Below are 19,384 nucleotides of genomic sequence, written 5' to 3'. Positions count from 1 at the left end.
TGTAACCCAGCTAGGTTTGTGTGGGATTCCTGCAAGACAATCTGCTCCTGACCTGTCAGCTGGGAGAGGAGTGTGTAACTGCCTGCTGGGACAATGGCTCCTTAACACCATGAAGGTCTACTGCTGAGAGCACAAACTGGATAACGACAGAATGCTTGACATGAAGGGGTAGACCAGAAAGCAGAGAAGGATTCATAATGCCTAAGACCTCAAGGGTCTTAGAAGCCATCAACAGAAGCAAATGCATCCAAGGGACCAGAGAGATGGTCTTAGAAACGATGAGAGTCTGGGCAATCATAATTCAACAGGTGACTTCTCACATCAATTGTGATAACTTCAGTCCCAAAGGCAAGTAAATGAAGAAGAGAGGCAACCAGATAAGAACAACTGAAGGGTATATTAGCAAATAAGTAAAGTCCTGTTTTGTTAAAGAAGCCTGAAGTCACCACAAATGCTCTGCCTTACAGAGGGTGATTGAGTTTGTCTGAAGACATAGGGTAATGTATGAGAGGGGAAAGTGACCTCAGAGGATACTATTATTGCCTTAAAAAATCCTAACACATCAAGAACCTCCAGCCATAAATGTCATGGTAGGCAATCACCTCAATGCTAAATAGGCATGTGGACTGTCACTGCAAGACAACAGCATTTTACTTATTATCACATTGGTAAAATCTGTCCAGATCGAAGTTACTCCAACCGAATTTATCTGAAAATCCACAAGTCATTGACTTTAAATCATCTGTCATGTCATCATGTTTGTTTATTTATTCAAGACACGGAAAAGTTGATTTCAAACCAGAATTTCAGGAGATGGTATTCCATGATTTATATGATAACATTAATCTAAAGAAGCAAATATAGAACTTAGTTTACCTGAAGCTTTCTGAAATATCAAATTCTTTTTTTTTTTAAACAGGCTTTCATACCCGCAATATGTGCAACAGGTTGCTGACAGCTGGCAATACAATGCCCTACTTTTCCAGAAGTGCTTTTACTCTGTGAAATTCTGTTTCGATTTTGCTGAGACTGGACCTTGAAATAGTGCTTTTTTTCCACCCCCCTCATGCTCAGCCCTTGTGGAAATTTATAAGCTTCATAAAGTAGTATTTTTATACTAAAACATTATAAAATCAGGCATATACTGCAGTTTATTATGATCAGTGCTGGAAAGACACAGGAAAGGACCCCTCTGGTTGTCTTATCTGAAGAAAAGAGCTCTCTATCCTCAGCACACAGCCTCAGCACCTTGATTTCTCCTCTGGGGACACCAAATGGGGCAAGAGTTCTCCCAGGTCTATAGGAGTAATAAATGACTCTCTCTCCTTTGCTGACTGAAACATAAACCTATCAGCTGAACCAGGATGACTGTCTGTCCTCTGAAAGAGAGTTTTTGTCTGCAGCCAGCTAGTTCTGTGATTAAAGTGTACGACTATGTCTCAAATCCTGCTGTTAAAGCATAATGAAGAAGTTGACATTTTGCACGTAACAGTTCTTTATTTTCTTTGAAAAATCAGTCCAGGCAAAAAAAACCCCAAACAAAAAAATCCACATTCCTGAGAGCTCATGACTGAACAAAAGAAAACTAGGGCATTGCAAATTTATAGCTGTCTGTACAACTTTCAGTCTGTTTCTTGCATGTGTGTGTTCTTATACAGTTATTAAATACGTAACCAAAACTTTTATCCCCTCCATCTTTTGACTTATTTAGGGTACAGAATAAGCACCTGAAGGAATAAAATTAGGACGGCACAAACAACTGTAAATTTAGCATTGCTTATTTTTAGTGTTGAATTAAACATGTTTTTCAGAATGCAACAATAGCTACTATGTCCTACCTTTTTCCTCAAGCATCCTCATGTTTTTTCCTTCTTTTTTTTAATGCTGTTGCTACCCAGGTAAAAGTATCACTTATGTGATTGAATTCTTTAAATTGACAGGCAGTTATACATTGATACTATGTAATCCTGTGATAAATACATGAATTCTCATCTTAAAATTGCTTAAGTTTTAGTTACCATTACTAGAAAGTTATTTTGGAAGCTCACTTCTCTGATGACTACACAAAGCCATTTCCAATTTCCAACATACATTTATTCGTAGCGAGCTTACAAATCTTGGTCTTGGTACAACTGTGTTGTTTATATCTTAAAATAACTCTATTTCTTTTCAGTGTTTACCGCTTGAGATGAAAACAAATTTATTCCGTCCTTTGGCATTATTTTTCTAGTCTGAGCAGGAAGACCCCTCTTATTTTCCCACTGTAAGATAAAAGCTCTGTCACTCTAATCATTCATTGGTTCTTCTCTGCATTTGTTCTTCTTGAAATTCAGATTTGTACAGCGTATTCTGGGTGACAAATTATATGTGTCTTCTAAAGGAGTATTAGCATTCTCTAATTTCTGCTGAAAATTCTTCACCTGATACAGACTAGGACTGCACTGGCATTTTTCAACTCCCAGTTGAGAGAAAGAGCTCCTGCCTTTATCCTAGTGAACTTACTTCTGACAATCCCGTCCTCAAGATCTTCCTGTTGACTATTCTGAAACTCTTCTGTTTTCATTGTGCCGTATGACTTTATGGTCACTGTAAGTATAATCAGCACACTTCAACTTTATGCATCAAGGTCACTTTGAAGATGTAAAATAAACCTGGTACAAAAGACTGAACTTGAGAAACTTCCGGCCCAACAGTGAAGCCTGATGTTGCCTCCTCACTAATCAGGTCTTTGGCCATCTCACTGTTTGCATACTAATCTTCATCCTCTCTAGTTTAACTCTAGTTACCCAGAATGGATTATTACTAAAACCATGAAAAGGTGTCTTTATCAATTTTTCACTCTACATAAGTTAAGAACAGTATATACAAAAAACTGCCCTATATATCTGGGAGGACAAGAGTTCACACACACTCCTCTTTCCCTGCACCCATATAACCTACCTTAGCTGACTGATCCAAAAATAAACAGGCAGGAAGGAATCATATAAAGTCTGGGTTTACATTTACTCATCATGATGTAGGTCAGAAGTAAATACATGAATGTTAAAAAAATTATACTAGTATAAAAACAGTGCATATTAGACAAGGCATAGGTCCACAACAAATCTTAAAAAGAGTTACAACAATTTCTATATTTCAACCACTGAAATAATTAGATTAGCAATATATCTTACTTGTCCTGTCATACGACTCATGACACGTATGTGCAATTTCAGCTCCAAGTTGCAAATAATGTCCAGCTTTATCATCTCTGGAACCATCTGCTCCAAGGGCAAACATTCCCCCTGCAAAACAGGTCAAATGGCCCATCTTCCTTTCAAGGTGCCCATTCTTCCACTCCCCGATGAAGGTCAGTCCTCCATTAGATTTTCTGATGAGATGTTTTTCTATGGCCTACAAGAAGATTAAGAGAACTTTCAAATACTGTTTCACATGCAAGTTTTACATACTAGCTCTCCTTCAAAGAATAAAGTACTGTTTTCAAAACAAAAAGAATTTTCTTCTTTCAAATTCTGAGCACTACAGGAACACACAGCTGAAAGAATATCATTTCAATGCACACAAGAAATACCCTAACTGCTAAACGATGCTAATAAGACCAATCATAGAAACATCACAACATAGATAATTTTGCACTTCTAGCTGAGAACTCAGCACATATTTTATGGCTTAAACAATGTTTGTCTACCTGTTAACTCCGAGAAGTACCTATTTGTTCTGCTGTACAGCCTGTGTGTACTCAGAAAATACACCCACGCTGGAAACTTCTGGTCAGCAATATGTGTAAAGGCAGCACCTGTACTCTCAGTCAGTCTTTAATAGGAAGCTACAGGAATGCTCCAGCCACCTTCTAGCTGCTTCCCCATAGCAGCTTTCAGACTGCACATGGTCAAAGGATGGGTGAGGGTCAGAGCGGCTGTTCACAGAAAACATTATTTTACAGGTGAGGCGACTGCTGCTTTTTCTTTGCACATTTGTACAAATATATGTTGTTGCTTGTGACTTATAAATGGTATTCTTCTGGTAGTAGGAAGGAGAGTAGGTGACCTAACTTTCCAAAGTTTGCGAACTACAACAGATATACTTAAGCCTCTTTCAGAGAGGTTCACAATCCTCACTGATCTACTGCAATACTTAATATCATTAGACAGTTGTACTTGTAACTAGAATGTCATTACAGTTTGAGTGCTATATTAATAAAGACAATTATATTTTGTACCATGGAGACATTATTCCTATCTTCTTTCCAGAAATCTCCTTTGCACTTCCACGCATGACCATCTGATGGGTTCACAACTTCCTTCAAAGTGCATGACCTTGTGACTGGTCAGAGTACTCCAAGGCTGATTAGAGTTGAAGGATTAAAGTGCCATTAAAAAGGCATTTACTACTCTCCTTGCCATCCACAAGATCTATTACAGATGTGAATTACTACCACTCTCCGTTACTTTTCTGTAACCTACAACAAATTACACCCCAAATTCCACAACTGTATTTTGCACTAAAACTAGAGATAGTGAGAACACACAGGCAGCAGATCCTGCATATAACTAAAGCGGTTACTGGGGATGTGGAGGTTGTACCTGCTGCACACAGTTGCCTCCTTGCTATCTACACAGCGCAAACTATGCAGTTTGCTACAATGCAAATTCAAGCAATAAATACATAGATTAATCAGTTTGCAACTTGTAATTCAGGTTTAAAAGTGGACAGTGAAATAGCCTTTCCCCCTAAAAAAAGTGACACTGTCTTTTGTCTTCAACAAAATGGACAAACAAAAAGCTTCCAGCTCTTCTGTGACTGTAGTAGGTATGTCAACTTTTTTTTTTCTTTTTAAGCTGATGCTTAAGTGATACAGGACTGTAAAGCAGCTGTATCGAACCCAGCAATATTTGATACATGGAAGTCCTCAATCCAGGTACTGAAATAACATCTGACAGCCTTCTAAAGTTTTCTTCAATAAAAAACTTTTCTAAAAAAAAATATTAAAATTACAGTTTTAAAAGGATTTGTAGGATTATAGCCCCATCTGGGGAAGACAATAATATAAACAGTAATCTGAAATCACAGAATCATAGAATGGTTTGGGTTGGAAAGAACCTCAAAGACCACCTAGTTCCAACCCCCCTGCCATGGGCAGGGACACCCTCCACTAGACCACGTTGCCCAAAGCCCCAGCCAACCTGGCCTTGAACACTTCCAGGTATGGAGCATCCACAGCTTCTCTGGGCAACCTGTTCCAGTACCTCACCACCCTCACAGGGAAGAATTTCTTCCTAACATCTAATTTAAATCAACCCTCCTTCAGCTTAAACCCATTACCCCTTGTCCTATCACTACCTGCCCTTGGAAACGGTCCCTGACCATCTTTCCTGTAGGCCCCCTTCAGGTACTGGTAAGCCACAATCAGATCTCCCCAGAGCCTTCTCTTCTCCAGGCTGAACAACCCCAGCTCTCTCAGCCTGTCCTCATAGGAGAGGTGCTCCAGCAAACAGTTGTGTTTCTGAATACGTATATGTCTCTGTATGGTTTTCTGATTATGTTCTTGATTTGAGATGCTGCAGTGCTTGCAGCAACTTTTCTGAATGGTTATAGTGATGTGAATCTACACCTCAGCCAGTGAAGATCTGCACTAGATAAAAGCCAGTGCAGTGGCTCACAGGGAAAAGACTGCCTTATCATCAGTAGGGCCCTGCTCCTTACTTGCACTGTGGACTGAGCCATCATTTGGATGGTGAAATTTCTTCACTGCCCTCTACTGAGCCTGTGCATTCTGAAGGTAATGAAAGAGAAGTGCTGGTCTGCATTCCTCTTGGGTTAATTTCTTCACTAATACCACTGACAGATCTGAAGTTTGTGCTTATGGCAGGATCCAGCAAGAAGAACGCAGAAATAACTGACAGAGCAGAAACTAATAAGTCTCTGACAGCTGCCAGAGTGATTGTCTAACAATCATGCAAATTGGCATTCGGGACTGGCATGATACAGTGGCTTCTGCTGCTAGGGAGCCTGATGCGGTTAACTGTACAAGCCTCATTTGTTCTGAAAGGACTGGTATAGGAAAGACTGGGTTTGCTGAAAATTCTGCCACTGAAGATGATACTAAGATCTGTAGCATTAGCTCTCTTGATTTGATTATCCTAGACTGTGATAAAATGGACATTATGATGATTATAGGATTTTTTTTTGACCATATGGTACATAAAAGTTGAGGAGTCCTTTTCAAAGGAAAGCCACTTTTACTATGAAGAGCAAGAAGGTTTTAAAAGGGTTTGGAATAGTTATTTCCTGGAGGAAGAGATTTTTTTCCAAATGTTGTGTGGAATTCCCTTTTGAATTGTATCTTTTTGTAATTTTGTAACTGTTGAGGAGTAAATGGTTGCAGGAGCATTTCCAGGGGGACAAAATCACTGTGGCTGGCAACAGGAGAGCCAGCAAAGGCCAAATTTATATACTTCTCCATGAGCAACTCCTTCACTCTAGACTTGCTTTCTTCAGACTTGCTGAAGAACATCATATAGGTGCAACATGCCCCTCTTCTGAGCAGAGAACGCATCTTGTGAACTTGAACACCACTGTCTTGTATAAGGGATAGTTTTTGAAATGTGAAAATCAAGTTCTGTCAGCTACATAATTATTGTTACAGCTTAAAAGTCAAAGGAAGCATCTCCCAAAAGAAAGTAAATGCAACCTTCTCAAAATATTTTATCATTCAACAACCCACTGCTTGCTAACTGTATAAAAAGGGCAATTAATATTTACAGTAATTAACAAGGAAGAGCTGGGCATTGCTGGGAGTGCTGCCTAGTGGCAGCTGGGACCACTCCAATAGGTACTGTAAAGCAATGACATCCTGCTGGACCACGAGGAGTATACATGCACTAGAGTGGACGTGTATATTTAAGCTCCCAAAGAAAAGACTTAGTTCACATCAACTAAGAGATTAACTGATGGAAGAAGCTTCTTTAGTCTGTAAAATGCCTGAAACAACAGACTAAGATGTGAAAACAGAATGTTCTTTATCTGATGTTCATGCTTTATGTGATTTTTATGACTACAATGCTGAGCTGTCTTGCAGCAGTACTTGCTATGTTGTGATAGTCAAACACACTGCTGAATTCTTCTTTTAGCTATCTAATGCCGTGCAATAAGAAAGAGCAAGGATCAAATTCATGAGGCTAACAGATTAGACTACTCAAGGCAACGGATCAAAAGGAAGCTTCCCTATCCTCTGGCCGATGTGAGGAGGAGAAAAGACACTTTAAACCAGACTAGCTGTGAGGTCCACATGGCGATGCTGAAAGCAAAGTTGAGAGGCCCATCGTCAGTATTTATGACTACAAAAAATTCTCAACAAGTTTCACCATTTCAGCTTTTATCACAGCTGTGAGTCTACACCCTAGGACATTGAAATGAAGTGCCCTTTACAGTTACATAGCACGGAGAGGTCATGGATACAGCACTTGTTCATAAACTTGTTATGAAGTATGTGGTGACCTGGGTAAGGTTTCATATGTCATGGACTGCAAATCATGACATTCGAAGAATGGATGCTGTTATCTTTCTTCCTCTTATTACCGCCAAGGAATGGGATATCACTGCCTACTGCAAGACTTGAGAGTGAGGGAATTGTTGTCTATCTTCCACTCCCCCCCCCCCCCCGCAATAAGCTAAGAGAGTGAAATGTGGCTGGACAGAGACCTTCTTTTAGACTGGTGGGTGCTGAGAACATTTCCAACATCGTGCTATGAGTGGGAAGAATGTATTTTACATCCTTCCCCTTCTGCTTGCAAAAATGGTACAAAGAGTTTTTGCTCCAAGTTTTGAAAAACAACGAGTAAGAAGTGTCAGCTATGGAGGAAGACCTAAGTTATGGGCAACAATAAAAGAATGGTAAGGGATCGGGCTCTTAAAAATATAAATAAAAATTGAAAATGCAATTATGTAAAACAAATCCTACTCACTGATTCTTTGCACATATCTTTCAATGTCAAGTAGGACCTTGGATAAACACAAACCCTGAACCAGAAGTGTGTTCCAGAATGCATAAATCAGTGTGGTTCATGCTGACTGAAATGTATATGGGTGGGTTTAGCTGAAAGCCGAAGAGGAAACCATCTGATGTTTGCACTGCAGGTCATATCACACATGAACTGGGAGCAGCTGAGCTCTTTCTCTCTCCTATCCACAGTGTGTTTTCATCTGGTCATAAATTTGTTTTGTTGTGTCTCCATTCAGAGACAGAGACCTGCCCATACAAAATGTTTGCAAGATCGGGCTTACAGTAGAGAGGAGGAAAGGGAAAGTTTATTTCCTCTAATCTTAAAGTGCTCACAGTTTAGGAATCAGAATAAAATATTTCAACAGTAACCACACTGGATGTTAAACATCAACTGCTAAACATTTTTAAACACACAGGACCCAATAAACTATATTTTAGACTCTTAAAAGTACTCAACTAATGTTGTGAACTACTAATGTTGAGTTTAAGAAACCCTGGAAAGCTAATGAAGTTCAAAAGGACTGGGAAATAGCTGATGCTTTAACAGTATTTTAAAAGGTTAATAGAACAATCATAAAATGAATAATGTGGTTTAAAAAATAAATGTTTGATTGACAAATGCTTGCTGACATTAGGAATTTCAGGAATTTCCTTGGTATTGTACAAAATACTAGTCTTAAACAAATTCAAGGCAGCACATATGAACTGGATTAAAAGTTGGCTTGCTAGAACAGTTCGAAGTAAAATAAAAAATTGTGAAAAACTCTCATCCCATCAAGATTCTGCAAAGATACTTTTATTCAATGCTAGGCAGCATTTCTACCAATGATCTGCAAGAAACAAATGCTACAAAAATTTGCAGATGGCACAAAAATTGATGGAGCTATAGATAGCGATAAAGGAAAAGTCAGTCCTGTAAAATCATTCAGAACAGGTGACAAAATGGGTTTTGCCTGAACAATTGTGTTTTAACAGAGATAAATATAAGGTCACACATTGAGGTATCAGGAATGTAAATCACAGTAGCAGGAAAGCAGTAAATCAAAAAGACTATAACCAACTTCAGAGTAAAACCAACTGGAAAGTGGATAACAGTGTGAGGCAAAGGTTAAAGAGTGCAAACACAGCTCTTGGCTGGATGAAGAGGAGAATACTGAGAAGAAACAACATTTTCGAAGAACCATTACATTCTTGTCTCCATACTCAAGACACTGGAAAGTACTTAGAAAAAAGCTTAAGGAAGAATTCAAAATCTGTTTTATATTAAGAGACTACAGAAAATAATGCATTTCTCCTTCAGGAAAGAATGCCTATTGTACTTTTGTTAGTAACCAGATACATGATGCTGATAACCCTTTAAAACAATGTAGGGAAGGAAAAAGTTCAAGTAGCTGAAAATCAAACGTAATCAAATTCAGGTGAGGAATAAGACATATTACAGCTTCAAAGCAATTTTGGACTAGAATTTCACTATGTATCTTTTAAAATGTAAATTTTGAGAACTCCAAGAACAGCTGTTTTGTTTTAGGAGACTGACTGCACTAAAACTAAGCTTTAAAATCTTCTGTTGAAAGAAACACGGCATGCACAGACTACGGAACAAGTTAGGCACCAAGCACATATCTACACTTGGACAAGATCCGTCCCTGGAAGTGTTCAAGGCCAGGTTGGATGGGGCTTTGGGCAACGTGGTCTAGTGGAGGGTGTCCCTGCCCATGGCAGGGGGGTTGGAACTAGGTGGTCTTTGAGGTCCTTTCCAACCCAAACCATTCCGTGATTCTATGAAGACCACACGGTCTCTGCTGCTGTTGGTACCACAACTAACTTGACTATGACTACCTTAGTTACTCTCTACATGTCTTAACTGTAGCACAGGCATGTTGGCATATACAGGCACAAGCGAGCTTGACAAAAGATGATGTCTGTGTATGGGGAAGCTAAGAAAGTAAGAACTGGGCAGCATAAAGCTCAGAGCCACCACAAAAAGGCCTCCACCCCAAATCCCACTGAACCACGCTGCAGTACTGCCCTGCTTGGGCAAGCACTACTGGATCTGAGAGAGGGAGCAAGACCATATCACAAAAGAACCACAGAGCAAGAAATGGGTATGAACTACATTTTACAAGACAAATATGGAATATAAGATCTAAGTGGTTTAGAAAATAATTTAAAGAATAAAACAATCATAGAATCATAGAACCATAGAATGGGTTGGGTTGGAAGGGACCTCAAAGATCATCTAGTTCCAAGTCCCCTGCTGCAGGCAGGGACACCCTCCACTAGACCATGTTGCCCAAAGCCCCATCCAACCTGGCCTTGAACACTTCCAGGAATGTGGCCTCCACAGCTTCTCTGGGCAACCTGTTCCAGTGCCTCACTACTCTCACAGTAAAGAATTTCTTCTTAACATCTAATCTAAATCGACCCTCCTTCAGCTTAAACCCATTACCCCTTGTCCTGTCACTACACTCCCTCATAAACAGTCCCTGACCATCTTTCCTGTAGGCCCCCTTCAGGTACTGGTAAGTCGCAATTAGGTCACCTTGGAGCCTTCTTTTCTCCAGGCTGAACAACCCCAGCTCTCTCAGCCTGTCCTCACAGGAGAGGTGCTCCAGCCCTCCAATCAGCTTCGTGGCCCTCCTCTGGACTCTCTCCAACAGCTCCATGTCTCTCGTGTACTGGGGCCCCCAGAGCTGGATGCAGTACTCCAGGTGGGGTCTCACCAGAGTGGAGTAGAGGGGCAGAGCAGAGTAGAGGGACAATTCAGGACTTCAACTCCTAGAATTATTCTGAACATTAGAGAAAAGTGACTTGGTCGTTCTGCACACAGGATTGTTAGATCTCTAATAAACTATAGCTTGGGCTTTCACACTACACCATTTTCGACAAGCTGATTATTTTTAGGACAATAACCTGCATCAGATATATTCCACAATAATACTTTTTAAACTACTCAGAGTGAAAGCCAGTATTATTCATCACTTCATTTCTTAAAACTTATATAATCAAAACAAGTCCTGTGGTGTGTGTGGTTCTGGGGGGTTTTTTGGTTTGTTTTTTTTTTTTAAGTATTAAAGATGGTTTTTAAGTTCCACTGTATTGGAAAACTCAATGAATTATAATCACCTCAATTGCATCGTCGTACATTTTCCTTGCCTCCGTGTCCATCTTGTCTGACATAAGCCAGGCTTTCAATAAATATTCATAAAAACTGTCTCCCAGCCCGCCCACGGATGTGTGATCTGTAGGAGGGAAAGAGGAAAAAAAAAAAAAAGTTGAAGTTGTTATATAATAGCACCTTAAATTTATTCAAAATATAAACTTACATTTTTAAGGTCTACTGTTGTAGAATTATCAATATTTTAAGCCTGTTTAGCAGGACAGCTTCATAGGTGTGGAACCTGCTCTCTGTGTTCACTATCTGTCATTCTGCACAGGCTCTCTCTCATACCAAAAATGTAATTTAACCTCTGTTTTTACTTCATTCCACAGAACCTAATTGTTCAGCTGCTAAGGCTTGGCGGGGGGTGTAATTTTTTTTAATATATGTAAAAAAGTATATATAAAAAACCATAAGATCTCTGTATCCAGGATGCAAACAGGTCACGTGGCTGGCTATAAACTGCCATGAAATACACAGAATCCAATCTTTCCAGGAGATTTTTATTTCCAACAAGGTGGTTACTTAACAGACTAATGAATTTCTCAAAGTAAATATTCTTATGTAAATTATTTCAGTCAAAAGGGAGGCAAATTGCCTTTGCAGTGTACAACGCAAGCTCTGCTCTGTCCCACCATGCCTGAGCAGCCATGCAGAGCCACAGCATGTGCTACAGGGGAAGGGTGCTTGACTATTGGAGTCCACCACCACATAAACTGGACCTTCTAACACGATTTCTTTTTTATCACCTTTTTTTTTTTTCCTTGCAGAGGTTGCCTTTCACAAGTAGAGTCACTGCTATTTTGTGCTGACAGACCACATGAGAACTACCTACATTTCTCTTTGGTTGAACTATCACACATCCCCACAAAAAGCCTACTAATGGTCTGATTCTGTCTTGGAGCTCCTGTTCCAACCTCAGTACACCCTTCATTCAAAAAGCAGTACACTCTATGAGATTGAATAAGTGACTCCAACCAGAACAGCACATAACCTTTTCTTTCCCAACGTTACAGCCCCCAAAACGCTGGCACCAGAACAGTCTCAGTCTGCTGAAGCTAAGTGAAGGAAATGTTTAAGACCAACTTTTGTCACAATGCCAGAAATTCACTGCGCTAAGCAAGTCATGCAAGTTCCCTTTTACCAGGTGAAAAAAAGAAAAGATATGATACTTCCTTTTCCAAAGTAGCTCAAAAAAGTGGTATTATTCACAGTCTTTCTTGGATAAAAGTGTAAAAGAGAGGTTGGAGCTCTCCTTCTGTTCCTTCTTCCTCCAAGCACCATCCTGCCCCAGCATGTCTGCTTGTCTCTGAAGATGTGAGTAGGAGGTTAGAGCTGGTAGATGCTTCTATCCTAACTCTTCTAGCTGCCTCTTGAATCCTCTGCTGCTTACCAATGGATTTCTAAACAAAGGAAGGAGCAAGCGGAAAGCCTGTAGCTTTCCCGTTTGGTTTCAGGTTGTGAATTTGGAGCAAATTACTTCATGCCCTTCCCTTATCTCAGTATCTCCTAGACAGCCTTTTCACACCCAGCTACTCAGTGATTTAACTACAAACAACGAATTTTCATAAGCTTTCTAGCTCTGAGCTGTAAGAGGACACTGAGGTTACGAGTCACTTTCTTCCACAAACGCAGGGGCTAGGAATTTCTCCTTCAATACACAATTACATTCTCAAGTAGACACAAGAACTAAGGGTCTGTGGTTTCCAGAAAAAGAATAAACAAACCATCCCAAGACTTCAAAGTTACAACTCATGTCAGCACTACTCAGGGACTGTCTTCAGAAGAGATATGGTTCAAAACTACTTCTGTTAAGCTGCTGCCTCCTCCCCAGCTGAGCTCTGTCACTTGAGTCAGCACTGCTCCTCTGCTTCATTGCTTTCACAGATGCACTAAGTCCCCAACCAGGACAGGGTTGCTGAATATCCCTCAGCAGCGTTCATCTTGGAGCACCTCCAGCTGGGTTCAGGGAATGAAGGAGTGGGAAGATGAGTGGAAAAGGTTTATTTCCTATACAGAGAACTCCACCTTTATCCACAGTTATCAGAAACACCACCCGTTTTACGTCTACTTCTTCAGGCAGTCATTTGAGAACTGTCTTTCCTGTCAGCAGTTGTTCTCCTCCCCCACATTGCTTCTCATCTTAGATGAAAGTACAGGGAACGCTGGAACCAGTAGCGTCGGGACACACGGGACTCGGAGCCATCCCCTAGACAGCCCTTGGACCTTCTTCGTGCCTTCAGAGAACAGAGCTGCACAAGCTTCTCAGACACAGATCCTCCTCCCACTCAGAAAGTGAAGAGCAAACATGGTAAGGGCTTCTGAGGGCCTTGCAGCTCCCCCATTTCACACACCTCACTCCAACTCGGAACTACTAGAAGTTTTCAAGGCTCCACCACTTCCCAGTTGAGAGGGGAGACCTGTCAGAAAGGGCAAACTGATTCTGTTCCTTCTCCTCAGCAGCAGGAAAGGGAGAGATGAAGTATTTTTGGTGGTCACACGTGGTAAGACATCATGGACAGAGATGTTTCACACAGAAGCAGTATTTCAAGGGAGCTGACTGCAGTGAGATACAGCTGTCTTGATTTCCCTGACCCCTCCCCATCTGCAAAAACTACCGCAAAGAGGGGAGGAGTGAAAAGGAGGCCACTGCAGCAGCTCAACTGAGGTTTAAGCGCAGCAAGTTTCCCAGCTTCTACAGCTGCATTAACTGCACCCCTGGCAAGATCTTCTTCAGGTCTTCTGCTAGTGTCAGAAGGTGTCGTTGAAGCAGAATTTTCTGCATTTTGTATAAGGACTATAACTAGAAATGACTGAAAATTAAAACACTTTTTTGTGACAGATGACAGGACTTTGACAACTTGGTCTCACCTAGAGTGGAAATGCTAATAAAATATTTTCAAGATTCCTGTAGAAAATAGCGAAGCTTAGCTATAAGAAAACTTACATTAACTAGAAAGCTACTTAAGGCCTAGAACTGTTTCAAAGCCTATAATCATGGGAAAGGAGTTTCTAACCAAGGTAACAGGTAATGAAACTAACCGACCATGGCAAGGTACAATGCTGCTACGTTCCATGTACAGTCCTTACCCAACCGGACAACAGGCCCAGGAATATTAATCTTATGAAGTAAGTTGTTATGGACAAGTGTATCCACAGCAAGGATACTGCGCATGCCTGCAAGAAGAGGATCATCCAGTGGACATGGGTGCGAGACCACTGACGACCACTAGAGATCCCTTGAGGACCACCGACTCAAATCACTGAGCATGCATGATGGGGAGGAGAATATGGAAATGGATTCTAAGAAATTATTATCATAAGACTGCCTTTTTTTTGAAAAATAATGAATATGTATATTTTGATTCTATATAACCTGTATGTTGGTAATCAACTGCATGCACATTTGGTGGAGCTGCTTCCCCAGTGCATCCAGCACTATAATAAAGCAAACCTAGGGTAACTCACGTCTGGTAGATTTCTTTTACATTCCTTAGCAAATATATAGCTAGTGAAAACTGTAGATTTGGGTCATCACATACCATTCTCTCCTATAAACAAAGCTCCCTACCCAAACTTATCATCAGAATGTCCACAGTGGTTATCACTCGCTCCTGCTATTTGAGCTACAGCTCAGACGGATTCAGAGATTTAACTCAGCTCAATTCAAAATGTTTTGCTCATAAAAATGTTTTGCACATAAAATATTTTGAAGTTTTTCAATCAGCCCTAACCTTGCATATCAATCCAGAGTATTAAAAAGAAACAACTTATGATTTGAATAACTGAGTTTAGAACAGCATCTTGGCACTGGGTACTCTTCAGTAGACAGCTGTGAAGGTATTATGTTTAACATGCTTTTAAGTATTTTGCAAATTTAAAAACTGACTTAATTTTTCACAAGAATTACTTTATTAGCTTTATGTCATTTAAAGGTTTTTACTGTGAAGAAGTATCTCACAGTGAAGTCCTGAAGTAAAATTCTTTCCAGATAAAGACAAATATAGCAAAGAGAACAGAAGTATGAAGGCATATCAAATATGGTAGAATCCACATATTCTGTTCAATGACATGTATACATTTTTAGAGCAGTCATTCCTTCCAATCGAGACAAATTATTTTTTCATTCCCCATTTTTTTAAATGTAGGCCCAGATGACTGGGCAAACACAAAATTATTACAGTCAAGGATTCCTTGGGAAGTTTTATTTTAAAATAAAAGACATAGCAGCTGCAGTTGCAAAGAATGCCTTGAACTACTGCAATCAAAAGCAATACAAAAAGCACCGTATTTTTTCTGGTTTGTCACACACTTGAAAGCTTGTTGTTTGCAAACCCGTGCAAAGCCAGTCTGTTCATAGGCTTCCTCCTTGCCAGAAAGAGCCAAATAAAATCTTAATAGAAAGGCAAAGATATTTACAGTTTATAGCAACATTTTTTCTCAGATATTTCAAGAGGTTTACATCCTATTAAGTCCTGGATATTTTCTTAATAAACAGCATGCAATTGGAAAAAACCCTAATCAATTTCATAGCAGTATTTTAATGAGTTTTTAATTTATTGATAAAAGAAGATCTATATTTAGTCAAATATTGTGTCTCAGTTAATATTTCAAAAATCCCATCCACCTCTTTCCCACAGACTGAGTGGAGAACCTTCTTTTAAATTCTCACACTATCATTATCTAATATTTCTAAAGCTAGTTTCACTCCAAATGATTTTTTTCGTATCAGCAATCCATTAGCTCACTGCTGAAACAGTCTCCTATGATGAGAACCAGGACAATGATTTCACAGCAAAGCACAGAAATACAGAGCAGGTCAGAAGGCAGCGTATATGCCATCTAACTGAAACGACAATGAATCTCAGCTTGAGATAGGAGGGATAGTCTGTGACGCTCTGGTGATTTGTTCTCTGCAAGTGAAATTGTTTCTTTACAAATCTGGGGAGACAAATAAACTTTTTTTTCCTCAGCTAGCTCTTCAGGGTGTAGGCAGCAGGGCTCCCCCTCCTCAGTTATAGCTGAGGCACTGACACAGATCTGGCTGTTCTTCCTCTCCAGGACTAGTTTTTTGGGATGGTAGTAGATAATAGGGATAGTAGCCATTCGCATAGCTCATTCTCCTTTCTGGTACCCGGATCTACCTAATGGCTGTAAATAAGTTCCTCCACAGCAAGCCAGTTTCTAAATGAATGGCACTGGTTCCCAAGAATACAGTTATGGCAGCAGACTGCAAGTTACAACCATGTGCCACTTCCTTTTGTTTACAGGGAAAGTTTGGTTCAGCGAGCAATAAAATATTTTCCACAACAACTGAAAGCCCCCTAAAGATAACATTAATAAGAAAACCTGCTCTAATGATGGTCTACCTGCTCTCTAGAGCAAACTTAAGATGAGTAAATTATTTTTAAGCAGATGGCTTTAAGTAGTTAACAGCAGCTTAATGAGGCAAATTAAAAAGAGTTCATGATTTGCTAAACCCTCTCTGCTTTGTGCCTTAATTGTTCAATTGTCATTTCTTGGCAATGAGCAGGAATAAAGAAAGAAGCCAAGCATTGTTTTAAAAGCCGCACATCATGCCAGAAGTGATGCTGCAGTCACAACACCTGAGGGTGAGGCTTCCTGTTACCCAGGAACAGATGGGTAGTGAGCCACTGCCCCTCCCTGACCCCAGGGCACGTCCTCCCATCCTTCCATTGCGTCCATAAAGCTTACGCATCATTTACTGCACACAGAATGAAAAAGATGAAATCAAATGCTGAGCAGAAGTATGTTTAGCATGCGCATGCTGCCGCGCTGAAAAGCAGTATGGTGAGATAACATTCTAGCAGTACATAAGCACAAGCAGGCGGAGATGAGGACGAAGTATGCCGATAGTATTTTTAATTCACGAATTTGCAACTACAACACTGATTTAATATTTTTAAGTACAGACAGCTAGAGAACAACCACACAAAGAATTAGAAATTTGGCAATAAGTAAAAGAAACTCAAGTCTTAGAACTGGAATTGTTAGTCATGACTCTCAAGTAAAGGAAAACTAACTTAAATCTGCCTACAGTGCTATACCAAACAGACTGGAAATACCAAGAGGGACAAACTTTCAACCAAAAGAGTAGTAGTACAGAATTACTTTGCAACAGAAGAACAAAGTAGTAAAAAGGAAGGCTGATTTTCCTTAATGATCATGAACACTCTATCTTTGACGAAGTGCTATTGTGATACGTCAGGGAAGAAATTCAAGAGTGGAAAACCTAAGTGACCAAGAAGGAGTAGTGAAGTGATTAAGCTAATATTAACTTTCATTAAGAAATCCACACACCCCATCACCATTAGTTGTTCTGGCTACCTGCTGGCCTTAAACTGCAGGAGCCCTTTCTCTGTGGAGAAAACTTTTAAAGAATTGTTTTTCTGTTTGTCTTCAGAGTGGCTCTGATTAAATTTCAGTTCAATCTTTACTTCATGTAGTTGGGCTTAGTGCCCCTCAGCTGCTCTAAATAGGTGCAAGCTCCCTTTCTAATCCTTTAATCCAGAAAGCTGAGGCCCTGGAAATTGCAGCTGCTGCAATTCACAGTGGAAATTCAACCTAAGGATACCATAAAGCCATAGTGGAAGGCTTAAAAGTGCAAACACTTGTAAATTAACTGCAGCAGAGGCAGCCCTGATAAAAGGAGGTGGAGGTGCAATTTTTAGTCAGCTATGAATCATTTATCACTAAGGAACATGTTACCAGCATGAAAATTTTTCTGAAAACATGCAGGTTGTAACATAACAGAACTACATTCAAAGAATAGTTAAGGTTGCAAAGCCAAGCATTTATAAGTTAGGAGACAGCCAAACAGACAATGCTTCCCGTTCTACCGACCGGTGCCACAACAGATTCAAGCAACAAGAAAAACCTAGCTGAGCTCCTCTCAACTTGGGGATGTGTGATCACGCCTGCTCGGCATGCACAACTCTGGAGAACGTAGCAGCCAAACTCTAAATACTCCATATGGAGAAAGTAGACGTGAATATTTTCCAAAGGCTTCGAAAAATATGGATGGTTTTCTCCTCAAGCTGTCCTGAAACAAATAATTCCTACAGTATCTCATATCCAAAACAGGATGGTTCTTGAGTTTCTTAGCTGTACACTTAGAAAAAACCAAACTTTAATCTAGGTAGAATCACATTCCACCTCTAGCTTCATTTAGAAATGGCTGAAGCACTTTTGTTAAAGCTATTAAAAAAACAAAACAAAACAAACAAAAAAACCACAACAAAACAGCTTGAGGCAGACAGAATACTCCAGTTGGAAGATTTGAAGTTTGGCAGCTGCAAAAAACTGAAAACATAATCACTTAATGGAAAGTGTTGAGCAATCTTAATTATAAGTGCTACCAGTTTCTTGTATAATAAAATTAAGCAAAATTACTTCCTAGAACTGTAGTGATTATCAAACAAAAGATTAAAATTCTCAAACTTGCACAGTTCAAGTGTGTGCAAAGGCAATAGAAATAATTTGAAACAGACCAGCAAGTACATCTAGCCCAACTGATACATATATTTACGTAACTCATGTTGTTAGAACCAAAACACATCTTCAAATTGAATGTAGCTTATGATTCTGTAATGTCAAAGGAGTATCCCAATTTGGTATCTTACAACAGGCTCTCCTTTCACACTCAGGAATTCACAGCTGGAACAAATATTTTCCTTTTTGTATTCAAACTTCTTTGAAACCTGAACACACTCCAGCTATTATTTATTATTCTGGAAAGATTTAGGTCATCACTCAGCAGATGTGTTCATGACCAATCAACTAAATACGTCCAGTCCATGTGCAAAAATGAAAAACACATTAAACCTTTACATTGGTGCTTTTACTGAAAAGTGGCCTTTTATCACCTAAAGTTGTCTCTTCCAGATTATTACACTCACCAACAGAGCCACCCGAATGAAGCACACCTGCCCCTCTGCCAAGTTTGGAGTCCATGTAAATCCCATCTGCACTGGAAAGCTTTAACTAAGCTGCTGGAATTTGCAGTGGATTGATGGGACGTCAGGTACATGTTTACCTCTGATGACTTTTTTTTACCTGACAGTGTGGCTGTGAAAAACAGCTAAGGGGTGGTAACATCATCTGCTGCAAACAATACTGCTGTAGGTATGTGCCCACAACCCAGAGAGTCCTTTTTTGTTTCTACCTCAGGGGATTGACAAACTCTTAAGGTCATTACAACC

General features: G+C 39.9%; 1 protein-coding gene across 2 annotated transcripts in view; it reads right to left on the bottom strand.

The window, feature by feature from the left end:
* The window catches only part of MAN1A2 (mannosidase alpha class 1A member 2), a 153,794-nt gene that overhangs the window by 26,014 nt on the left and 108,396 nt on the right, over positions 1-19,384 (bottom strand). For both annotated transcript variants that reach the window (XM_075764119.1, XM_075764110.1), the window contains exons 9-10: positions 11,129-11,244; positions 3,174-3,393 (exon numbers count right to left, since the gene is read on the bottom strand). In XM_075764119.1, the coding sequence (XP_075620234.1) occupies positions 3,174-3,393; positions 11,129-11,244 (336 nt within the window). The remainder of the gene's footprint in view (positions 1-3,173; positions 3,394-11,128; positions 11,245-19,384) is intronic.

Source organism: Balearica regulorum, chromosome 1 (genome assembly GCF_011004875.1).
Source record: "Balearica regulorum gibbericeps isolate bBalReg1 chromosome 1, bBalReg1.pri, whole genome shotgun sequence".
Taxonomy (NCBI): Eukaryota; Metazoa; Chordata; class Aves; order Gruiformes; family Gruidae; genus Balearica; species Balearica regulorum.
This window is presented reverse-complemented; position numbering and strand designations above follow the sequence as displayed.